Source organism: Miscanthus floridulus, chromosome 1 (assembly GCF_019320115.1).
Source record: "Miscanthus floridulus cultivar M001 chromosome 1, ASM1932011v1, whole genome shotgun sequence".
NCBI classification, from domain to species: Eukaryota; Viridiplantae; Streptophyta; class Magnoliopsida; order Poales; family Poaceae; genus Miscanthus; species Miscanthus floridulus.
Window position 1 is genome coordinate 171739906 of NC_089580.1, and position 23573 is coordinate 171763478.

The 23573-nt window shown below is 44.7% G+C and overlaps 1 protein-coding gene and 2 pseudogenes across 1 annotated transcript; 2 read left to right on the forward strand and 1 right to left on the reverse strand.

Annotated features, from left to right (window-relative positions):
• Positions 1 to 872: 872 nt before the first annotated feature.
• On the forward strand, positions 873 to 2924 carry LOC136502208 (L-type lectin-domain containing receptor kinase SIT2-like; annotated as a pseudogene).
• A 984-nt stretch (positions 2925 to 3908) lies between these two features.
• On the forward strand, positions 3909 to 6060 carry LOC136502218 (L-type lectin-domain containing receptor kinase SIT2-like; annotated as a pseudogene).
• Positions 6061 to 6339: 279 nt separating this feature from the next.
• On the reverse strand, positions 6340 to 13066 carry LOC136502227 (uncharacterized). The gene is made up of 4 exons (XM_066497691.1): positions 12858 to 13066; positions 12525 to 12751; positions 7774 to 7921; positions 6340 to 6473 (listed from the first exon to the last, which is right to left on the reverse strand). The coding sequence occupies exons 2-4, from the start codon at positions 12577 to 12579 to the stop codon at positions 6398 to 6400; spliced, it is 279 nt and encodes a 92-aa protein (XP_066353788.1). The 5' UTR covers positions 12580 to 12751; positions 12858 to 13066; the 3' UTR covers positions 6340 to 6397.
• Positions 13067 to 23573: the final 10507 nt, after the last annotated feature.

The window sequence follows — 23573 nt, forward strand, 5'->3', positions numbered from 1 at the left end:
GAATATGAATATGGATATGGATACATATATCCATATTCAAATTTTATTGGATACGAATTCTTGAAAATTGAAACACTCGCCCAGTTCCATCAGGTGTCGCCTCTTTGCTGGATTCCAACGGAGGCATCTAAATGCCAAAAGCACATGCAACAGTCACAATAGAGTAGTATACTAGTATGCAAAGGCAAAGAAACAAAGCAACGTTGTAAATGTAAATAGGATTGAAGGAATGACTGGACCACTGAGTACCTGCTTCGGCAGAGCGGCGGATCCTGAGCCTAAGGCTTATCGGCCACAGGACGGCCGACAGACTGTAGTCGGCCCTTGGCATGCCGATATGCCTATCAGTACAGATAACTTTGACGTGGCCATTCTCAGATTTACGTGGTGCGACTAATCAGGCATCCAAGCCGCCGATATGCCCATATCGGCTAACCAGTAGCCGATAAGTGTCCAGTCGGCTTTCCAAGTGTCCGATAGACATCTATTCTTGCAAATTTTTCATAACACCATCTAGATTTGCAATTACTTATTAAAATAATATTATTTGGGAAAAAAATTCCGTCAGTAAACCCGACCGTTGTTCAAACCATCACCAACCATGAGAAAGAAACCGTTGACGTGGTTGGCAGGCACGACACGACTTCACGAGACTGCCAGAGCTAGGGACTCTAACATTATTTATAGCACAGAAGTAAGTGCCGACAGTCAAATAAACCTTGGCCTCTGTCCATTTTGTTGAGTCAAACGCAGCAAACTGTACAGGCAGACCTGTGAGCACTGCACTCATCTGTTTTCAGGCCAAAAAAGAGAGCTCTGTATCAGTTATTACAGTGCTAGTTTCTTGAACTCGCCGTGAACCTGATCAAGCCATGCTGCCTACATTCTTCCTCTTCCTCGTCACGCTTGACCACCTCGTGGCCGCCGTGAACGAGACGGTGTTCACCTTCAACGGCTTCTCCGGCGCGAACCTCTCCCTCGACGGCATGGCCACAGTCACGCCGGACGGCCTTCTCATGCTCACCAACGGCACCACCGTGCTGAAGGGGCACGCCTTCCACCCCACTCCGCTGCGCTTCCACGGCGGGAACGAACAACAGCACCGTGGCGTCCTTCTCCACAGCCTTCGTGTTCGGCATCATCGGCCAGTACCCCGACGTGAGCAGCCAAGGCATGGCGTTCGTCGTCTCCGCGAGCAGGAACCTTCTCCACGGCGCTGCCGGGCCACTTCCTGGGTCTGGTCAACGCCGCCGACAACGGCAACGCCAGCAAGCCACCTCTTCGCCGTCGAGCTCGACACCGTTCTCAACGCGGAGTTTCGGGACATCGACGACAACCACGTCGGGGTCGACGTCAACAGCCTCACCTCCGTGCGAGCGGCCTCCGCGGGCTACTACGACGACCAGACCAGGCTCGTTCAGAAACCTGAGCCTGATCAGCCGGAAGGCCATGCAGGTGTGGGTGGAGTACGATGGCCGGGCCATGGAGCTCAACGTGACCATGGCTCCCGGTCGAGATGCCCAAGCCAAAGAAACCTCTCCTGTCCGCCGTCAGTCAATCTCTCGGAGGTGGTCACGGACCCCGCGTACGTTGGCTTCTCCTCGGCAACGGGGATAATCTTCTCGCACCATTACGTGCTCGGCTGGAGCTTCAAGATGAACGGCGAGGCCCCGGCTCTGAACGTGTCGATGCTGCCAGCTCTGCCGCGCACGATCGGCAAGACCCGGTCAAAGGTCCTCGAGGTCGTTCTGCCAATCGCGTCTGTGGTGTTCGTTCTCGCACTGGCCACAGCGATCGTCGTCGTCGCCAAACGGCGAGCGAGGTTCGCCGAGCTGCGCGAGGACTGGGAGGCTGGCTTCGGGTCGCATCGCTTTGCGTACAAGGATCTGTTCTACGCGACGGACGGTTTCAAGGACAAGAACTTGCTTGGGAGAGGAGGATTTGGGAGGGTGTACAAGGGCGTCCTCCCGAAATCCAAGGCGCAGGTTGCGGTCAAGCGGGTTTCGCACGAATCCAGACAGGGGATAAAGGAGTTCGTCGCGGAGATCGTGAGCCTTGGACGCCTCCGTCATCGGAGCGTCGTGCAACTGCTCGGCTATTGCCGGCGGAGAGGTGAGCTCCTCTTGGTCTACGACTACATGCCGAACGGCAGCCTCGACAGGTATTTGCACGACCAAGATAAACCCGCCTTGGATTGGGGCCAGAGGTTCAAGATAATCAAAGATGTAGCGTCAGGCCTGCTGTATCTTCACGAAGATTGGGAGAAGGTCGTCATCCACCGGGACATCAAAGCCAGCAACGTGCTCCTCGACGCGGAGATGAACGGCCGGCTGGGTGATTTCGGGCTTTCAAGGATGTACGACCATGGCACGGATCCGAACACCACCCACGTGGTTGGCACGATGGGGTACCTCGCCCCGGAGCTCGGGCACAGAGCCAAGGCGGCACCACCCTACTGATGTGTTCGCGTTCGGCGTGTTCCTTCTCGAGGTTACATGCGGGAGGCCTCCCGTCGAGGAGGACGCTCAAGGGAGTCAGGCCGTGCTCGTCGACTGGGTGCTTCACCATTGGCGCAACGGCTCCATCATGGAAGCAGCTGATCCGAGGCTCGGAGATGACTATGCCGCCAAGGAGGTGCAGCTGGTGCTCAAGCTTGGCCTGCACTGCTCACATCCACTGGCCAGCGCGAGGCCTACCATGCGGCGAGTTGTCCAGTGCCTTGATGGCGACATGGTCTTCCCGGAGAATGAGGTGATGCCCATGAATTTCAGTTTCAGTATGGCGACTCTGATGAAGGACCAACAGCTTGAGCTGGATGCCGTGGCGTGTGAGTTGTCTTCAGCGTCAAGCGCTGGCACTATGTCTAGCACTCTGTCGGGAGGAAGGTGACGGGCTGACGGCATAATGGCATATGCAAGGGTGCGTTTGGTTGGTCTTTTGGTTTTGGCTTTTGGCCCCAAAAACTAAAAGCTCAACCAAAGGAATTGTTTTTGAATGCTGCTTTTTTAGAAGCAGCTGTTTTTTCGTAGTATATTTTTGAAAGCTGGTTTGATCCTGCTTTTGGCTTTCTACTTTTTAAAATTGGTGGAATAAAAAGCTCTTCTACAGTTGTTTCAAGAGAGATAAAGATAGAAGGTATATTTTATACTTGTTTAACTAAACAGCTTTCAGCTTTTCTACAGCTCACAGCCCACAGCAGCTTTCCCACAGCTCACAGCCCACAGCAGCTTTTTCTCATAGCCACAGCTCAACCAAACACACCCTAAGGCTCTGTGCTTCCGTGGCTAAGTAAAATGGCCACATGTTTTCTTGTTTGGTTATCTCAGACCGCAAGGTGTATGCCGCCGACCCATGTCTTGCTCTTGTAAGATATATAATATATATGCAGTAAATGGAACGATACAGATCAAGTTATCTGAGAGCTTGAATTCCCATAACTAATCTGGTAAACAAAAATATATTAGTGACAAAAATCTGAAATTGTCCCCCTATCATGCATGATAAACTAAGCATGTGATACGAAATATTTACGTCAAAATCCTGTGGAATTTGAATGACTAGCTGACAAATGTTTCGCTCGCTGCTTACTTTTTTTTAAAGCTTCTTACATTACACGTCTGAGAATGAGTCAAGGAAGATGTCCTGGCCGGCAAAGTAACGAGACAAGAGTAGCTAGTAATAAATACTTTATCTTTCCCTGAGGTGACATGAGACGTTAAGTTTGGCAGTGTAAAACATTCAAAGAACATCCTTTCCAGGAAGGCACATGCGAGAGAACAGTATTGGTGATGGCATTACTTTGTTGAATTGACTTGGAAGAAGACTTCCGCCGAGCACTGCTAAGCGTCCAGTTCAACAAAATAGACTACTGCCTCCCCAGTAACAAATGTTCGAGAAGTTTGCCCAGCTCATGCATCACGGCAGCCATGGTTAGCGTCGGGTCCATCTCCATCCTTCTACTCTTTGTCCTCCACAAAATCGAGCTGGTTTCATCTGCCAGCGACGAGCAGTTCGCCTATGAAGGTTTCGCTGGTGCAAACCTCACCCTTGATGGCGCTGCCGCTGTCACGCCAAGCGGCCTGCTTGCTCTAACCAACGACAAGCACACCAAAGGCCATGCGTTCTTCCCGGATCCTCTCCAGCTTCCACAGGCCAGTGAGCAGGCGCCGCCCTCCAGTCATTCTCAGCCACTTTCGTGTTTGCCATCATCTCTGAGCACGCCCAGCTGAGTGACCACGGCCTCGCCTTCGTGCTCGCACCCAGCAGCAACCTCTCGGACGCCACTGGAGCACAGTACTTGGGGCTCCTCAACATCAGCAACAATGGCAAGGCCAGCAACCACATCCTCGCTGTCGAGCTTGATACCGTCCTCAGCCCCGAGTTCCATGACATAGACAGCAACCATGTCGGCATTGACGTGAACAATCTCCAGTCCATGGAGTCTCACACTGCCGGTTACTACGAAGACGGCACTGGCAAGTTTCTGAACCTGACGCTGATGAGCCGTAAGGCCATGCAGCTGTGGGTGGACTACAGCGGCCAGGCCATGGAGCTCAATGTCACCTTAGCTCCTCTGGATGTTGAGAAGCCCAAGGACCCTCTGCTGTCAACCGCCATCAACCTTTCAGAGATAGTGAACACTACAGCATACATCGGGTTCTCATCGGCGACAGGTCTCTCCATAGCATACCATTACATACTTGGCTGGAGCTTCAGTTTGAACGGAGCTGCACCTGTCCTCAATGCATCTAACCTACCTGTGCTGCCAAGATTACCTCACCAGAAGCGCTCCCTATCTGAAACTTTGGTGATAGTGCTGCCATTTGCCACGGCTGGTTTCATCATCGCATTGCTCATTGTTGTGTTCATGTTCATGCGAAGATGGTTGAGGTATGCTGAGCTCCATGAAGATTGGGAGGTCGAGTTTGGGCCGCACAGGTTCTCTTACAAGGACCTCTTCCATGCTACAAAAGGGTTTGTGAGCAAACAATTACTTGGGACAGGAGGGTTTGGGAGAGTGTACAAAGGGGTCCTTTTGGAATCTAACTTGGAGATTGCAGTAAAGAGGGTGTCGCATGATTCTAAGCAAGGAATGAAGGAGTTTATCGCAGAAATTGTTAGCATGGGGAAGCTTCGACACAAGAATCTAGTGCAGCTACTTGGATATTGCCGTCGCAAAGGCGAACTTCTATTGGTCTATGACTACATGTCAAATGGTAGCCTAGACAAGCATTTATATGACCAGAGCAGACCTGTTTTAAGTTGGAACATGAGGTTCCACATCATCAAATGCATTGCATCTGGTTTGTTGTACCTCCATGAGGATTGGGAACAGGTTGTTGTTCACCGAGACATCAAGGCAAGCAATGTTCTTCTTGACAGTGAGATGAATGGATGTTTAGGTGACTTTGGCCTTGCAAAGATGTACAGTCATGGCACCAACCCAAGGACCACAAATGTCGTTGGCACCATGGGGTATCTCTCCCCTGAGCTGCTCCGCACAGGGAAAGCATCACCAGGAACCGATGTTTTTGCATTTGGGATGTTTCTATTGGAGGTGACCTGTGGACGAAGACCACTAGAGCATGACCAGGTTGTGCTGCTAGACTGGGTGCTCGAGCACTGGAACAAAGGAGCAATTCTTGACACGGTGGATGCACGGTTGAGTGGTCAGTACAGTGCAGAAGAGGTGAGCCTGGTACTAAAGCTGGGGCTCCTATGCTTGCAGCCAATGCCTAATGCACGGCCTAGCATGCGGCAAATCTTGCAGTACCTCGACGGTACATTGACAGTCCCAGAAATGGCAATGATGAACCTGGACTATAGCACTCTGATGTTTCTGCAAAGTGAGGGGTTCGACTCATATGCCATGTTGGATGCGTCATCACGTGCGACAACAAGCATCGGTCCTGGATCTGACCTCTCAGGAGGACGATGATGTTAACTTGATTTACTATCGGTTACCAGTCTTGGCCAGTAGTGTCTCCAGTTCTTTTTTTTAATCAGTAGCTTAACTTGGACCGGAAAATGTAACCCCGTCCACTACTTAGCTTTGTATTACTCCCATAAACTCAAATATGCCTATGCCCACATGATTTGTTATGAAGCAAAATATGTAATCTTGGTGGAACTAGAGCTAATGGTAACAGGGAAACAAAAACACAACTGCTTTATCTGCATCCACACAAAATCTATTTGGGATGAAAACTGCAACAGAAGAAAACAACTTGTATTGCATATTCGACAGAAACAGAAACATTGCCGACCAGTACTAGTATCAGGTTATGCATGGGGCAGAATCAATGTTTGCAACACTGCCCATGAATAGTATCTATCAAAGGCAACAGTATACGTACGAGCAGGGAGAACGTGATGCACATTGTGCAATGCATTTTGTTTATTGGTTCATCTCCTTGCTCTCTTGCTCAATCATATAAGCCTTCTTCATTTCTTCCAGGACTGCATCATTTGTGCTGCCAAGGCATACAACGCACATGGTGAATATCCACATGAATAGGATGTGTTGCTCATGCCAACATTAGTTTTAGTAAACAAATGCAATATGCAACTTCTTGAAAGAGAGTAAAAGTGAACATCTTCCAGGCTACAGTGAGATGTCCCACACTGAGGAAAACAAAGCACTTCAACCAAAGGAATGAAAATCATTAGCATAGTCACTAACTTGTCATCACGTGAAGACACTCACATTCTGATCATGATGGATAGCAGCACAGCTCATTTTTTATTTTCCCATACAAATTCATCAGTACTCCCTCCATTTCAAATTATAAGACGTTTTGGCTTTTCTAGATGTATACCTTTTGTTATGCACTTAGATATACACTATGTCTAGATACATAGTAAAAGCAATGCATCTAAAAAAGCCAAAATGTTTTATAACTTGGAAGTTGGAACGGAGGGAGTAAATAATACTAGGATCATCAAATAGCAAACACAACATTTGGATTAACAGGGAATCAGGTAAATTGTCAGCCATTAACGTTGTCCAGTGTTTTAGCATCATTCCCCATGAGACCATGCTGTCACAAGCAATAAGATCTGGTTACTCCTGGAATTCTTGACAGGGAAGTACACTGAACTTGGCTATAAAAATTGGTCACGTGTAAATATTAGAGAAAAGATTAACCATATCTAAGTTAAATTATGCCTGGTGCTTACTGATAAGATAAAATTGTAGTAACACGTACTAATCACCTAGCATGGTATTCCAAAGTCAAATCAACCTCCAGAAATGCATCTTATGAATAGCTAAATGAAACATGTTGCTGTTCGTAACCTAAAACAATTCTAGAATTGAAAAGAGGGAAAACTTGCACATATATTTTAAACCATATTATTCTGCTACTGAACAACAGATAAGAGGCATCTATTTCTCTAATTATAGGCAATATGCAAAATTTTCCCTTTTCGGGCTGGGTCATGGTTTGATGTCAAAGGCGCGTTTGTTTCTGGTATGAGTTTGTAAGAGTGGGTGGGTGGGTGGGCTGGGGGTGAGGGGTGGGTGTGTTGTAATTTATTTATTTATTTATCTCCTTAATGCAATGATGCACACCTCTCCTACGTATTCTGCAAATAAAATATATATTAAAAGGTGAATAGTGCGGCTACATGCAAGCAGGCTGTAGACATTAAATATGAGTGCAATTTTATCATACACGACAAAAATCAAACAAATAACAGAGATGCCACCTGGATGCTTATTCTAACATAACATAGTGGAACTTACAAGACTGGAATGTAATGAGCACTTACTATTGATGAAGGCACTCATTCAACTCTTTTGCTTGTTTGCGGCATTGCCATACCACGGAAAATGTTCTTCCTCGAGCACATTCAGCATATTTTGAACAATAGAAATCACATTCCTTAAGGGCCTTTTGTTTCATTTTGCTCCGCAAAGCTGAAAAGAGAAACAAATAATGGGAAGAGCTAACTCTTAGAAATAGATACAAATACAACAATCTTTAATGGGTTTCCTCTTTCCAGGGCATAATCTAAAACTCAATCTCAATGAATGCTAAAGAGCATCTCCAACAGGGACATGCCAGTAGACTACAAGCAAGGTTCAAAAAGGCGACGCCTCATCCCCGCCTAGGCGTGCCTAATCGCTGGGCGACCGGTCTCGCCTGGCCAATGGGGGTAGGCGGACTCCAAGGCGGGTGCAGCGCCTAGGCTTCGTAAGGCGGCGCGGAGGTGCGATTGGGCGGCGCGGAGGCGGGCTGGGCGGACGGCGCGGGCGAGCCGCGCGAAAATTTTGCCGCCGCGGAAGCGCGCGCGCATGAAGCTGGCATCGGGCCCGCGCTCGGGCGCGGGAAAAGAAAGTGAGGAGCGCGCGCAGATGGAATCGGGCGGCAGAGTATAAGAGGGAAAGAAGTCGTCGCGCCCGCAGCTTCTCTCCGCCGGTCGCGCCCTGCCGCCTCCAGCCGGTCGCGCTCATCCCCGCCGGTCTGCTGCTCGAGCTCCCGCCGGCGGCTTCCCGTCCCCACCGGTACTGCTCCAGCCGTCCGCTCCCCTCCCCGTCGTGTGGCTGGCCGCCTGCACGACTGCACCAACCGGCCGCTGCCCTCCCCTGCTCGGCTGCAGGTAGCCAGGTACCCTGCCTTCCCCTGCTTGGCTGTTGCTGTCTACTCTACTCACTGCCTCCTCTGTCCTCTGAATGAATCTGAAATTCTAAATGCATCATGTATGCCTGATCTGAAGATAGAGAGGCTGATCTGTCTGAATCTGAATGTATGCGTACTCTGATTCTCTGAATGTTAGATTGTTAGCTAATATGTTTACTCTGAATGCCTGCTGTCATTTGGTAATATTGCTGTCACTTGTTAATTGTTATTTGCTCTGACTGCCTAATTTCAATGCATGAATGCCTGAATGTTACTCTGAATGCCTGAATGTAGGATGTGTGACTGATTGTTTTAGCTGATTTGCTACATGTATGTATTGGCTGAATGTTCACTGAACTCTGAATGTATTGTCACTGAAATCTGAATGTATGTATAGGATGTCGACAACAGAGGTTGCACCTGAAACTGAGGGAGCGAATCTCCTGAGAAGGAATTCGGATGATGTGGGATGGGAATATGGGGTTTTTGTTGATGCTAACAACAAGGAAAAGGTGAAGTGCAAACTCTGTGACAAGGTGATGCAAGGAGGGATTTATCGGTTCAAGCAACATGTGGCCCATGAAGGAAAGAACGCGACGAAATGCAAGGCCAGAACACCGGAGGCTCTGGAGGCTAAAGAGAAGTGCAAGAAAGCACTAAATGATGCAAAAAGGAAGAGGGAGGAGAAGACTGTTCGTGAGCTAGAACTAGTGAATGTTTCTCGGGTTGGAGGAGGAGAGTCAGAGGAAGTCACTTGTATTGGAAGTTCAGAGCCTCACAAATTAGGACCCATTGACAAATGGACGCGTGCTATTGATCCTAAAGCAACCAAATCTGAATCTTTCACTCAACAGAAGCTGAACAAGGAGCTTTGGAAAGAAAGAACACATGAGGTGCATAAATATATTGCAAGATGGGTCTATACACATGGTAAGTTCATATTCTGTATTTATATTTCAGAATTCATTAGATGCTATTATGGCTATACTGAACACTAATTAACCTTCTTGTTTTGTAACATTGGAAGCAATACCATTCAATGCATGTGACAATGATGAGTTCAAACAAATGGTTGAAGCAATTGGACAATTTGGGGCTGGACTTGAACCTCCAACTCAGTATGATCTGCGAGAGAGATTGCTGGAAGAAGAATATGCAAGAACCAAGAGTTTGCTGCAAGAACGTGAAGCCGAGAAGCTAAAGAATGGGTGTTCTATTATGACTGATGGTCAGATAGGAAGAGGAGAAGCATAATGAACCTGTGCACTAATTGTGCTGATGGAACCAGTTTTATCAGCTCAAAAGGGATGTCAAAATAGAGAAGGACCATTTAACAAGAAGCTTGCAAGGACTTTTGAAAACTTTGATTACAACCTAGGTAGAGGTACTTGTTATTACAATAAATTTGATTACAACATGGTTGTTTGCTGTTTTCATCTAACAATAAATGGCTACTAACTAATAGAGGTGTTTTTCATTTATTTCAGCATCATGGTGGCGGCTGTATGGAACTGAAACACCAGCTTTACAGAAGATGGCTACAAGGATCCTATCTTTGATATCAAGCTCTTCTGGTTGTGAAAGAAATTGGAGCGGGTTTGAAGGGGTTAGTACCTGTCTACCTGAAAATTGCAGCAGCATTACAATTAAATTGCAGACCTGAAAATGCTCTTATTTTAAATTTATAGGTACACACTAAGAAGAGAAATAGGCTTACTACAGCCCGCCTGAATATATTGGTTTATATTCAATTCAACTCCAAGCTGATTAATAAGAAAGAAAAAATCAAGTCAAAGAAGATCAGTGATGTTCTCTTGTCTAATGATACCACTGAAGCTCAAGGTTTTCTGCATGAGAATGGAGATGATTGTGCATTAGTTGTCTATAGAGATGAGGAAGATGAGATGGAAGGTACAGGGATACCTTGGTCTGTTATTGGAGATGCAGTGGGAGCAGAAGAACAACTTGAGCCGCGTAGAAGTGCAAGAGTGAGACAGCTTTATGAAGGAGAAGAATTTGACTCCGAAAAAGAACAGTTTGATGAAGATGAGGATGATTATGTGGAACCCTATTGAAGAAGAAAGATGATATGGTAGTGGGGCCTTTTTATCATGTCATGGTTTATCTTTTATCATGTATGTCTGAAACTTATGAACTGCTGCTGTGTGACTGTGTTTTTCTTCTTTTGTGAGAACTATGTGGTCTCTAAACAAGACCTTTATTTATGAATTGTGTTGTGCACTTGTACTGCTGTCCTGTCCACTTGTTTGTGCTTTAAAATTTGTAATTACTAGCTGCTGATATGGTTTGTTCATGGATGGGAGATGGCTGAAATCATTCAGATAAGTGTCAACTTGCTATTTTCTATTTTTTTGATGAACTGCTTGCTGTCTATTGAGTATTTACAAGCTGTCAATCCTTGCTGTAGGAACTAGGAACAAGCTGTCTATTGATTATTGAGCCTAAGCCAGTAAGCCACTAAGGTATGTCTACTGCCCTCTCTTTTATATACTGTACTCAGCTACTCTATGCTTCTATTTAACTAATTTATTCAGCATTTTCTGCTATATATATATATATATATATATATATATATATATATATATATATATATATATATATGTTGTGTGCTAAATTGGCAAAACGCCTTGAAACGCCTAGGCTGGCCTAGGCTAGCCTAGGCGCTAGGCTATGGGTCAGCGCCTAGAAAGTGCCTAGCGCCTTCTTGAACTTTGACTACAAGCCTTGCCATGTCATCAGTTTGCTCACAGTAGAGAGAGGAAAATTGCTACTTGCTACTACATAGCAGAGAGATGGGTGTTAGCTATTAAATAGTAGCTAGCCTAACAGCTTCAGCGCAAATTCCAGGTCACGAAATGATAATGTGAGTCAAGGATAAATACAATAAGAATTACTGAAGGTTTGATAGATATAGTGCATATAGTCCCTCCGTCCCAAAAAGAGTGCAATTCTCGCCTTTTGAGTCAAAGTGTCAAACAGTTTTAAATTTGACCAGATCTATAGAAAAAAAAAATACTAACAATTATGATACCAAATAAGTATCATTGGATTAATCATGGAATATATTTTCATAGTAAACCTACTTGGAGACATAAATGTTGTTATTATTTTCTATAAATTTAGTCAAAGTTAAGAAAAAATGACTTGGCTCAAATCTAGAATTGCATTTATTTTGAGACGGAGGGAGTAAATTAGAAATGTTTTCTATACACCATAGGTGACATGGACACATACTATGGTACTGTTTCTAATGGAGACGTCGTACGACGATAATCCATTGAACAAAAAACTGTTCACGTGAGAAACATTCTGGACACGATGAACAGTACTCCATTAGTCCAACCATTTACATCTTTTTATGAGATTCAACATTAATTAATGGCTTGCTAGGAGAAAATCAGTAGAGAAATTTCCTCAATAATTAAGAATAGTTAGTTCATTCCACCGGGCATGGGATATATTGTGTCCACTTCTGTGAGAAAATATTCTGATATTCATTCCGTTACAGTAAAAAAGAATGCACTAATATTCAGGTGTAACAAGCTGGTAGATAAATGTTCTTAATTTCTAATGGCCTGTGCAGCTGGGTACTCTACTACAAAGCTCGAATCTGTTATACAAACTGGTAATAGACTAAAAATTGATAACTAATATGAGTTAACAACACCACATCGATGGAAGTTCATGCAAACAACATATCGTCGTGCAAATACCAACTACCACATAATCAGGTGAAGCAAAGCCGAACCAATGGATTTAACCTTGTAGTCAACTATCCATCTAACATAGAGAATCAATAGGAGCTCCGCACACTCCAGGACGCCGAAATCAACAAATGAAAAATGCTATGAGGCACGGATGGGATGGTGCGGGAGTCACCTTCCTCGACCTTCTTCTTGACGTGATTCTCCCGGGCCTCCTGGAGGTACCCCATGTCGCCGGCTCGCGGAGTAGATGCTGCCGAACTGGATTGGGGGGAGAGATCGAACAGTTGGGGGTTAAACCCTAGCGCCCTTGGAAGACATTGACGGCGAGGTTTTCTCTCTCCTCCTGCTCCGAGTGGGTTAACTGGTGAAGTGCTCGCACGTGGAGGAGTTTGCTAAAGTCTAACAAATAAAGATGAACAAAATTTCAGATCGAAGCACATCACATGATGAACAAAACTACAAGGATGGTTGTTGGTTGGAGTAGGGGCGCATGGATGCAGCTTACCAACTGTAGGGACACCTGACTTGTCGCCGCTTGCTGCCCCGCCGCCGGTCGATTCGATGATGGCGCAGGGCTGCAGGGGCTGGGATTTGGGATTTCGGAGAGGGCGTCTCCGGCTCGCCGCCGGCTGCTTGCAGCCCGGCCGCCGGTCGCCGGTCGCCGTCGCCGCCAAGTTTCCAGTCGAAGTGGAAGTGCGGGAGTCGGGATGCGGCGCCGGCGCCGTCTACTGCGAGCGTGCGGGGGAAGGGAGTAGGTCAACCGTGGGAGAGTGGGAGCTGGGAGGTAGGTTGGGCCATTTTCATTTCATGGGCCGTATCCAAATCGGTCCATACGTATCTGATACTCGTATCCAGGCTATTACGTATCCAGATTTCCTAGTACGCCCCGGATACGTATCCGCACCGTATCTGAGCTCTATCTGTATCCAAAACATGTCGGATACGCGATACGGACCCCCCGGAGTATCCGCGCATCGTTGGTGCTCGCACGTTGAGGAGTTTGCTGAAAGTTGGGTTGTTGAGCCGTCAGTCGGCGGCCCACGCGTTACATGGGCCACATCGGTTGGATCGACATGTCTAAAACTTTTGGACCAGGCCTATACGTCGGACGTCCAATTTGGGCTTTAGAATAGTTTTTCTAAATTTGCTTATAAAAAAGAATTGTGTTGGATAATGGGATGAATGAAGGTCTGAACTCTAAACGCATCATTGTCGTGGGACCAACGGTGGTCTCAAATTTCGGGATTGCTCGTAGCTCCACTCGATCACACGAGATTCTTGGATGGATTCCCATAGTTGGGCGATGAGGACAACTCCACCAACACCAGCAACGACCGAGTCATCACAAACAGCCCTGGCAGGTACGGCAAACTGACGAGCGAATACAGCTGGTCAGCTACCGAGCTCGACGCTTTTGGCAAACTCCCTGGGTATCCGACGGTTGTAAAGTGCGGCCCTTTTGTGGAGTCGGGCGGGCTTTGGAATGTCTGCTGAAGTCTGCCACTATCTGGGTATCCGACGACAGTGAAGCGGTGGGTTTTCACTTGGACACAAGCACCTTCTGTGCTTGAAGGGTGGCGTTAGGGGTCCGAGAGGCGCACTTTGCAGCAAGACGCGTGCTACGGCGGATGGTGGCCAAAGTTGGAGAGCGATGGGGTCGACGTCGGGGTGGCGCCTTAAGGATGGGAGTCTTTAGTGGGGCAGAGACGCACCTAGCAAACTCCCTGGTGAGGGTTGAAGGAGAACGTCGTCGTCGTCGGTTGTCGATCCCGCGTCGACGTAGAGGTAGGTTGTCGGACCTCACCATCCACCTCCGACGCCTCAACATCCGTGAAGTTGAGCTGAACCAGTCATGGTGGTGAACGAGTGTCCGCTAATGATGCCTGAACCTCCAGAGAGGCAGTTATCGAAGTAGACGGGCGCCCAAACGTTGGTGCTCCTGCTAACCGACTCACGACAAGCGAGGCAGCAAGCTCATCGAGCATCGGGTCGACCCAAGCGGGAGGCCCAACGTCCTCGCTTAGCGCCACCGCTAGTGGGTCTGACTCGTGGTAGCAGTGTGCAGCAGTAGAAGTAGCGGCGTTGTTGGCGTAGAAAGTAGTCGCGGCGATGTTGATCTCCCTTGTCGGCTTGCCTCGGCGTCGCCGACGTCCTCGACGGATGCCGTTGGCACCCCCCACAACACCCTACGCAGCGCCATTCGAGGTCGCTGGCCCGCGTTGGTGTGTGTGCTGGGAGGCCGGTGGGTTGTCTCCACGAGCATAATGCCATCGATGGTCACCGCCCTTTTCCACCATCGTCGTAGCCGACCTAGACCGCTTGCAATCCTTTGTGAGGTGGTGGAATCCACGACAATGCAGGCAACGTCGTGGCAACCGGCAAGTTGCTACTCGGTGCGAGTAGGAAAGACAGTTGAAACATCTGTCGTGAAACAATGCGGGGATGTTCTTGGACTGCGGTAGCTGCTCTAGGCCACGGCAAGGCCCTAGGGCGGCCACATGTCGCGTCTCCTGCCGAGGGAGGATTTTCTTCGACCCATTGGCGTCGAGGGCGGAGACCCGTCCATGACGACCAAGGCATTAACGAGCAGGGACGCGACCTTCCACTAGTCGAGCCAACAAGCCATGCACCAGCTGAAAGCACGGCTGGCTACGCTTCTGTAACATCTTTGGTGTTACGCCCTAAACAAATTACTAAACCATGTCATGAGCATCATGTTTATGTGATAATGCATGTGATGGAATGAATAGATGAAGTATTGCAACTTAAAATGATCAGTAAAAATGCTAAACGAGAAGCTATTACATAAATCAAGCAATTATCAAGTAGGGTTTTAAACCAATTTTTATGGAACAAAATACTATAGAACATGTGTGTGATGCTTAAATAAAGTTTGAAGTACAAACTTTATAGATGACAATGAAATACTTGCTGTGTAAAAATAACATTGCTAGCTAATATTTCTAATAGCCTAAAAATGGAACTTGAAATCAAATTCAGCTCAAGACCTAGAAAAAATCTTAAGTCCAATAACAGTATGACAATGTTATGTTGGTGAATTAATTCTGAAAATTTTAGCTAAAGGTCAGTGCTATGTTTTTGCTCCTTATGGTAGCCTGATGTACCTTCTTCAGCATGGTCAAGGTGGTTTAGCCGCAACCTAGTTGGATTAGTGTTGAGAGACACTTTAAAATTCGTGCACGAACACAGTCTCGGGCTGCCTGGCCTGTGCGCTTGGTCACCACGCGTGGCCGCTCTGCGTCGTCGTGCCATGCTCGCCCACGTTGGCTAGCTAAGGTCAACCTGGCTTAGATGCGGCTTGGCTACGGTCTAGCTGTGGCTAGCCAACGCGCTAGCCGCTGGCCGCCTGCCCAGCCAGTTGCTAGCCACTGCGCCCGACAACCGCCGTTGTCGCTCTGCCGATCTGCTGCCCCACCCGCTGCCACACTGCTGCTGTCTTGCTGCCCTCCCAGCCTCGTGCTGTGGCGCAGCCGCTACCGCTACTGCTCGCCTAGCCGCGCACGTGGCCTTGTCCCTGCTGCTGGCGCCGTCGCCTCACCATTTATGGCACTGCGGCCGCACATGTCGTTCCCAGTCGTGGGCACGCGCATGTTCCCTCTGGCCGTGATGGCCCGTAGCCCTTGCACGTGTGCTGACTCGCTAGTGGCCAGTCGTGCCCTACCAAGGTGAGGATAAGCTGAGCTCTGACCTACCCCCTCCCATCTCTCTTCTCTGTTGCCATGGTGAACTGAGCCACGCCATTAAAACAAGCAGGGAGAAGTCATCATCATCCGATTCGTCGCGTCTCTGGCTCTGCCATTAAGGCGCCTAGCCACCCACTCCTACCCCACCTTCAATGGTGCCCGGCCGAGCTTCAATTTTGGAGCTTTTTCCCGCCACCGTGCCGATAGGGCCGAGTCCGCCCATCACCGAGGGTAGCTCCCATCTGAGCACCTCGAGCCAAATTGGTTGCACCACTAGAATCGCCTCGAACCTCTCTTCGCCTTAGCCGAACCTCTACCACCTCACCGTCGTTGCTAATGTGACCGTGCCGTCGCGGTGTGCCACCGCACGGCTCAGCCGCACGTGGCCAGCCCTCCACCGTCGTCCTTCGCTCCAACCGTCGCTTCGACCTGGTCCATGGTAGCCTTCTAATGCTTGTGTGCTAACCAATTAGGTCTGTAGTTGACCTAGCTCACCGAAATAGTGGCATCGCCATCGCGGATGGCCGCGCGCTGCTGCAGCCTTCCCCTACAAGTCATGTCACCCGCACCGACGCTTAACTTAGCCGCTTGGGTCGAAGATGGTGACCGGCCCGTTAGGTGGGCCGGTGCAGGTCCTAGGTGGCCGGCGTGGTCGCGTTGTGTCACCACCGCAGTGCGCTGAGTCGTCAGGGGTGCGCGCGGGGAAATTTTAGGAAAGTCAGGGGGTTAAGTGAGAAGATTTGAGAGAGGGGAAAATAGTATTGGGCATAGGTGTGATTCGAAAGAAAATCGGGAACTCTTTTGCAAAAACGCCAGCGCACAGGCTTCCCCGCCGTGGGTCGGCCTCACGTGGGCCGCGAAAGCGGGCCGCTGCAGGAGATTGGTTTTTCTTTTTCTAGGAATTTGTGAATGGGTTTCTAATTTAATTCTAAGCTGATCTTTGGTGATGAATATAAATTCGTGTAGGTGTCCTAAAATTGCGAAACAAATTTGTATTTAGTTCATGTTTATATGTGTTGACACTAGGAGCTATTAAATTATTTGAAAGTGCTTCATAATATTAAGTTAATTATTGTAGGAATTTTTTTGGTGAATTGATGATAGTTTTGATCCTAAAATTTTTATAGCAGTTCCATTATATTATTATGTGCTCACTATAATTTTTGTAGCTTTAGTATGGGATGAAAACGGTACGGATATTTATTCGACCGTCCGTTTGACCGAACAAATATGAACATTTATCTGGATAGTTACTCGGATATCCGTATTTTTTCGGATACGGATAATAAAACGGATATCTTAGGCGGATATCAAATACGGATGTAATATCATCGATATCCGGTGGATATCGGATAATTCGATTAAGTATCGGATATATCCGGATATTATTCAAACGACCTTGGATGGAGAAATGATCTAAAATTTGAACCATCCAAACTTTCTCAAATGAAAAGTTGACCAAAACAACAATTGTAGATCTTGATGAGTTGAGCAAACTTGGTATTTAAAACTTTTCAATTTGAAGTCATTTAGAGTTCATAATGCTAGAATCAAAGTGTTGTTTTTTCATTTGACCAAATTTGACTTGGTCAAACTTGCTCAAATAAGACACTAAATGACCTCAGATGAAAAAACTCTGAATACCAAGTTTGATCATCTCAGCAAGATCTACAATTGTTACATAGCTCATTTTTCCATTTCAGAAAGTTTTATCAAACACTAGTCATAAATTATTAAATCTCATATAGATTTTCTAAAACTATGTCACACACTTGTGAAATTTGAACTACATTTCATTCAAACTTTCTCAAATGAAAAAATGTCCTATATAAGGATTGTAGATCTTGATGATCTGAACAAACTTGGTATTCAAAACTTTTCAATTTGAGACAATCTAGGATTCCGAAAACTAGTTTGTAGATGTCGAAATTTAAAAATCACAAATTTGAACCATCCAAACTTTCTCAAATGGAAAGTTGACCAAGACAACAATTGTAGAGCTTGATGAGTTGAACAAACTTGGTATTCAAAACTTTTCAATTTGAAGTCATTTAGAGTTCATAATACTAGAGTCAAAGTGTTGTTTTTTCATTTAACCAAATTTGACTTGGTCAAACTTGCTCAAATGAGACACTAAATGACCTCAGATGAAAAAACTCCGAATACCAAGTTTGATCATCTCAGCAAGATCTACAATTATTACATAGCTCATTTTCCCATTTATGAAAGTTTTATCAAACACTAGTCACAAATTCTTGAATCTCATATAGACTTTCTAAAACTATGTCACACACTTGTGAACTTTGAACTACATTTTGTTCAGACTTTCTTAAATGAAAAAATGTCCTATATAAGGATTGTATATCTTGATGATCTGAACAAACTTGGTATTCAAAACTTTTCAATTTGAGACAATCTAGGGTTCCGAAAACTAGTTTGTAGGCGTCAAAATTTAAAAATCACAAATTTGAACAGTCCAAACTCTCTCAAATGGAAAGTTGACCAAAACAACAATTGTAGATCTTGATGAGTTGAACAAACTTTGTATTCAAAACTTTTCAATTTGAAATCATTTAGAGTTCATAATACTAGAGTCAAAGTGATGTTTTTTCATTTGACCAAATTTGACTTGGTCAAACTTGCTCAAATGAGACACTAAATGACCTCAGATGAAAAAACTCTGAATACCAAGTTTGATCATCTCAGCAAGATCTACAATTATTACATAGCTCATTTTCCCATTTAAGAAAGTTTTATCAAACACTAGTCATAAATTCTTAAATCTCATATAGATTTTCTAAAACTATGTCAAACACTTGTGAAATTTGAACTACATTTTATTCAAACTTTCTTAAATGAAAAAATGTCCTATATAAGGATTGTAGATCTTGATGATCTGAACAAACTTGGTATTCAAAACTTTTCAATTTGAGACAATCTAGGGTTCCAAAAACTAGTTTGTAGGCATCAAAATTTAAAAATCACAAATTTGAACCGTCCAAACTTTCTCAAATGAAAAGTTGACCAAAACAACAATTGTATACCTTGATGAGTTGAACAAACTTGGTATTCAAAACTTTTCAATTTGAAGTCATTTAGAGTTCATAATGCTAGAGTCAAAGTGTTATTTTTTCATTTGACCAAATTTGACTTGGTCAAACTTGCTCAAATGAGACACTAAATGACCTCAGATGAAAAAACTCTGAATACCAAGTTTGATCATCTCAGCAAGATCTACAATTGTTACATAGCTCATTTTCCCATTTGAGAAAGTTTTATCAAAGACTAGTCACAAATTCTTGAATCTCATATAGACTTTCTAAAACTATGTCACACACTTATAAAATTTGAACTACATTTCATTCAAACTTTCTCAAATAAAAAAATGGCCTATGTAAGGATTGTAGATATTGATGATCTGAACAAACTTGGTATTCAAAACTTTTCAATTTGAGACAATCTAAGGTTCCGAAAACTAGTTTGTAGACGTCGAAATTTAAAAATCACAAATTTGAACCATCCAAACTTTCTTAAATGGAAAGTTGACCAAAACAACAATTGTAGATCTTGATGCGTTGAACAAACTTGGTATTCAAAACTTTTCAATTTGAAGTCATTTAGAGTTCATAATACTAGAGTCAAAGTGTTGTTTTTTCATTTGACCAAATTTGACTTGGTCAAACTTGCTCAAATGAGACACTAAATGACCTCAGATGAAAAAACTCTGAATACCAAGTTTGATCATCTCAGCAAGATCTACAATTGTTACATAGCTCATTTTCCCATTTGAGAAAGTTTTATCAAAGACTAGTCACAAATTCTTGAATCTCATATAGACTTTCTAAAACTATGTCACACACTTATAAAATTTGAACTACATTTCATTCAAACTTTCTCAAATAAAAAAATGGCCTATGTACGGATTGTAGATCTTGATGATCTGAACAAACTTGGTATTCAAAACTTTTCAATTTGAGACAATCTAAGGTTCCGAAAACTAGTTTGTAGACGTCGAAATTTAAAAATCACAAATTTGAACCATCCAAACTTTCTCAAATGGAAAGTTGACCAAAACAACAATTGTAGATCTTGATGAGTTGAACAAACTTGGTATTCAAAACTTTTCAATTTTAAGTCATTTAGAGTTCATAATACTAGAGTCAAAGTGTTGTTTTTTCATTTAACCAAATTTGACTTGGTCAAACTTGCTCAAATGAGACACTAAATGACCTCAGATGAAAAAACTCTGAATACCAAGTTTGATCATCTTAGCAAGATCTACAATTGTTATATAGCTCATTTTCCCATTTGAGAAAGTTTTATCAAACATTAGTCACAAATTCTTAAATCTCATATAGACTTTCTAAAACTACGTCACACACACTACATTTTGTTCAAACTTTCTTAAATGAAAAAATGGCCTATATAAGGATTGTAGATCTTGATGAGCTGAACAAACTTGGTATTCAAAACTTTTCAATTTGAGACAATCTAGGGTTCCGAAAACTAGTTTGTAAGCGTCGAAATTTAAAAATCACAAATTTGAACCATCTAAACTTTCTCAAATGGAAAGTTGACCAAAACAACAATTGTAGAGCTTGATGAGTTGAACAAACTTGGTATTCAAAACTTTTTAATTTGAAGTCATTTAGAGTTTATAATACTAGAGTCAAAGTGTTGTTTTTTCATTTGACCAAATTTGATTTGGTCAAACTTGCTCAAATGAGACACTAAATGACCTCAGATGAAACAACTCTGAATACCAAGTTTGATCATCTCAGCAAGATCTACAATTGTTACATAGCTCATTTTCCCATTTGAGAAAGTTTTATCAAACACTAGTCACAAATTCTTAAATCTCATATAGACTTTCTAAAACTATGTCACACACTTATGAAATTTGAACTATATTTTGTTTAAACTTTCTCAAATAAAAAAATGGACTATATAAGGATTGTAGATCTTGAATCCATGACCATGACTCCATGAGACCCATGAAGCCATGAGCTTGGCTATTTCTACTCATGCCGTGAAGATTGGTGCTTATATGATGTTTGATGTATGATGTATGTGTATCTTTATCTTATTTGTTGCTTTACTCTTTAGTCTTTCAGCTTAATCTAGATGGATTATGGACTCATAGAGTGGTGTAATGGTTTGTGCACGTGTGTGTGTATATATATATGCTGCTTTTACTCAATATCCGAATAGATATTTGTATCCAACCTTCTCCGAATCCGATTCATACCGTATTCGATACTCATTATTCATATCCGTAACGAGTCAATCCGTATTCGTATATGTATCCAAACGCTATCCATGTCCGAATCCGAATCCGAACAGAAATATGAAAACAAATATAATATGAGTGATATCCGTTCGTATCCGATCCGTTTTCATCCATAAGCTTTAGAATAGACTAAGCATTAGAGTAATTAAATGCTCTTTATTTCAATATATATTAAATCACTAGTTGAAATAAAGATATATCCTTAAATTGCCAAGCTAAGGGTTTGTTAGTTGAATCCAACACTTTGCTTGATGAAAACAATAGTTAGCTTAGTATCTTAGTCATTAGAGCTATGCTAGTAGCATAGTATGCGTATTGTTATTTTAAGAGTTGTTGTTGCCTAAATGCTAAGTGTTGTATTATCATCGCATGCATATAGAGAATGAGTTGGCAGAGATCGTGACCACCGACGATCACGAGTTTGAGAAGATCGTCGAGGAGTATGAGGAGGAAATTCTTGTGCAGACGAAGGTCCTAGAGCCGCCATTGACGAACTCAGCTGACACCGCGTCTGCCCAAGGCAAGCCCCAATACATAACCTCTATTTTATAATTCACCGTATATATGTGTTGTGCATTTACGTTATAGAAATTTTATAGAAACCACATGCATAGATATACCTGTCCTAAGAGTCTTACTAGTGCAGGTTCGAGTAGATACTATGCTTAGGTCATCGGTAGCGCGAGTGACCTGCCGTTGCTCACAATAGGGGATTATTATTACTCTTATAATAAAATTATGAAAGAAAAATGGAGATAGGGTAGGGATATGGTATGGATATTGGTGGGTGTAACAGGTTGTGTTCCACGGCCAACAGGGCTTAACTTGGTTACACTGTTTTCCTTATTCGTGTCGATTAAGGACCGTCCGTTGCTGTGGATGGTAGTTAGGTCACATATTTATTATCCTGAGCACATACTTGCTTATGGGAGCGGGAAGGCTTGTTACGCTATTGTCGTGGGTTTTAGCTCTTTCTGGACTGACTGATTGGAGGCAGGGAAAGGTGGAGGTCTAAGCACCATGTTGAGACCGAGTCTCGAGTGTGGGGGCTTGGAGTCTAACTTTGGACGGGGACCTAGACCCCATGATAGGAGTAGTATGGGTTGGTATTGTTTGTACCTGGGGTACAAACGGAGCGTGTGTTTTGGGTTAACCAGCTGGGATATATTGGTTCACGAATCGCCATTTCCATGAGACGGTATGACTTGACTATGGTCAAGCACCGTAGTAAGAATTGGAAGATGAAAGTTGGTGAAATAGTTCTGATTGCTTAACCCTTGCTTGAAAGTAGAACATGTGCTTACCTAGAATGGTTAGCTAATGAAGTAATCATAACTGCTAATAAAACTTGACTGTAAGGATGAACTATTAGTAATGCTTTTCGCAAACAAAAGGAAAACATCAAACCCATATTGCCTATCATATCCTCGAGAGTCGGGAAACCATTCCCAATAGTCGGGTAAGTCTTACGGGTACATTGTGTACTCAGGGTTTATTTTACCCCTGTTGTTGGTCCAGCTTGAGGAATAGCTCTTGTGTGGAGGATTCTTCTGATGGGCACAAACGGATCCTTGTATCGCTTCCGCTAAATGTTTATTTTTATCCCACTGTTTAATTATCGTACTCTGAACTCTGGTATTGTAATAAATAATTTTTAAAAACTCTTGTTGTATAAAATAGACTAAGTATCGTAAGCTCGTACTCATTATTGGATTCTGGATGTAAAACGTGGATTGTTTCGAGTTCTTCCTTGAGGTGTGCTCGACGGAACTGTTCGATGTAGCTCACTTTCGAGGTGCTTAGTGTCTAGTAGAAGACGAGCGTCTCCGAAAACGTGTTATTTCGGGCGGTTCTACCACAGCTTCCTCCGTCTTCGCATTGGTCCTTGTCGCCCAGCATCTGCTCTGTCGCGGCCTAGAGCCATCCCCGCGGCGGCAATAGCAGGGCCCTGGACCACGACGGAGCGCAGCCGTGGCTGTACGGGCCAAGGCGACGCCGGACGGGGCTGCCGACGAACGATGTCGAGGTAGGTGGGAGCCTTAGGCATGCTGCCCGCGTCGGAGCAGTCCTCATCGGGACAATCGAAGGAGTCCTCATCGTCGGTCTCGTCGCCGTCGTCGTCCACCCACTGACGGTGCTTTCTGCATGCTCCCGAGCATCCTGGGAAGAATGGTACCGCGGCTGGTGAGAGGGAGGACGAGCTGGGGGCTGCCGGTGACGCCACGAC

Bases quoted from the DNA above. Each gene is read 5' to 3' on its own strand.
- LOC136502227 (XM_066497691.1), bottom strand. From the start codon at position 12,579: ATGGGGTACCTCCAGGAGGCCCGGGAGAATCACGTCAAGAAGAAGGTC. The intron at 7,922-12,524 runs GTGACTCCCGCA...TTCTCTTTTCAG, and splicing joins CAAGAAGAAGGTCGAGGAAG to CTTTGCGGAGCAAAATGAAA. The intron at 6,474-7,773 runs GTAAGTGCTCAT...ATGCCTTGGCAG, and splicing joins AATGAGTGCCTTCATCAATA to CACAAATGATGCAGTCCTGG.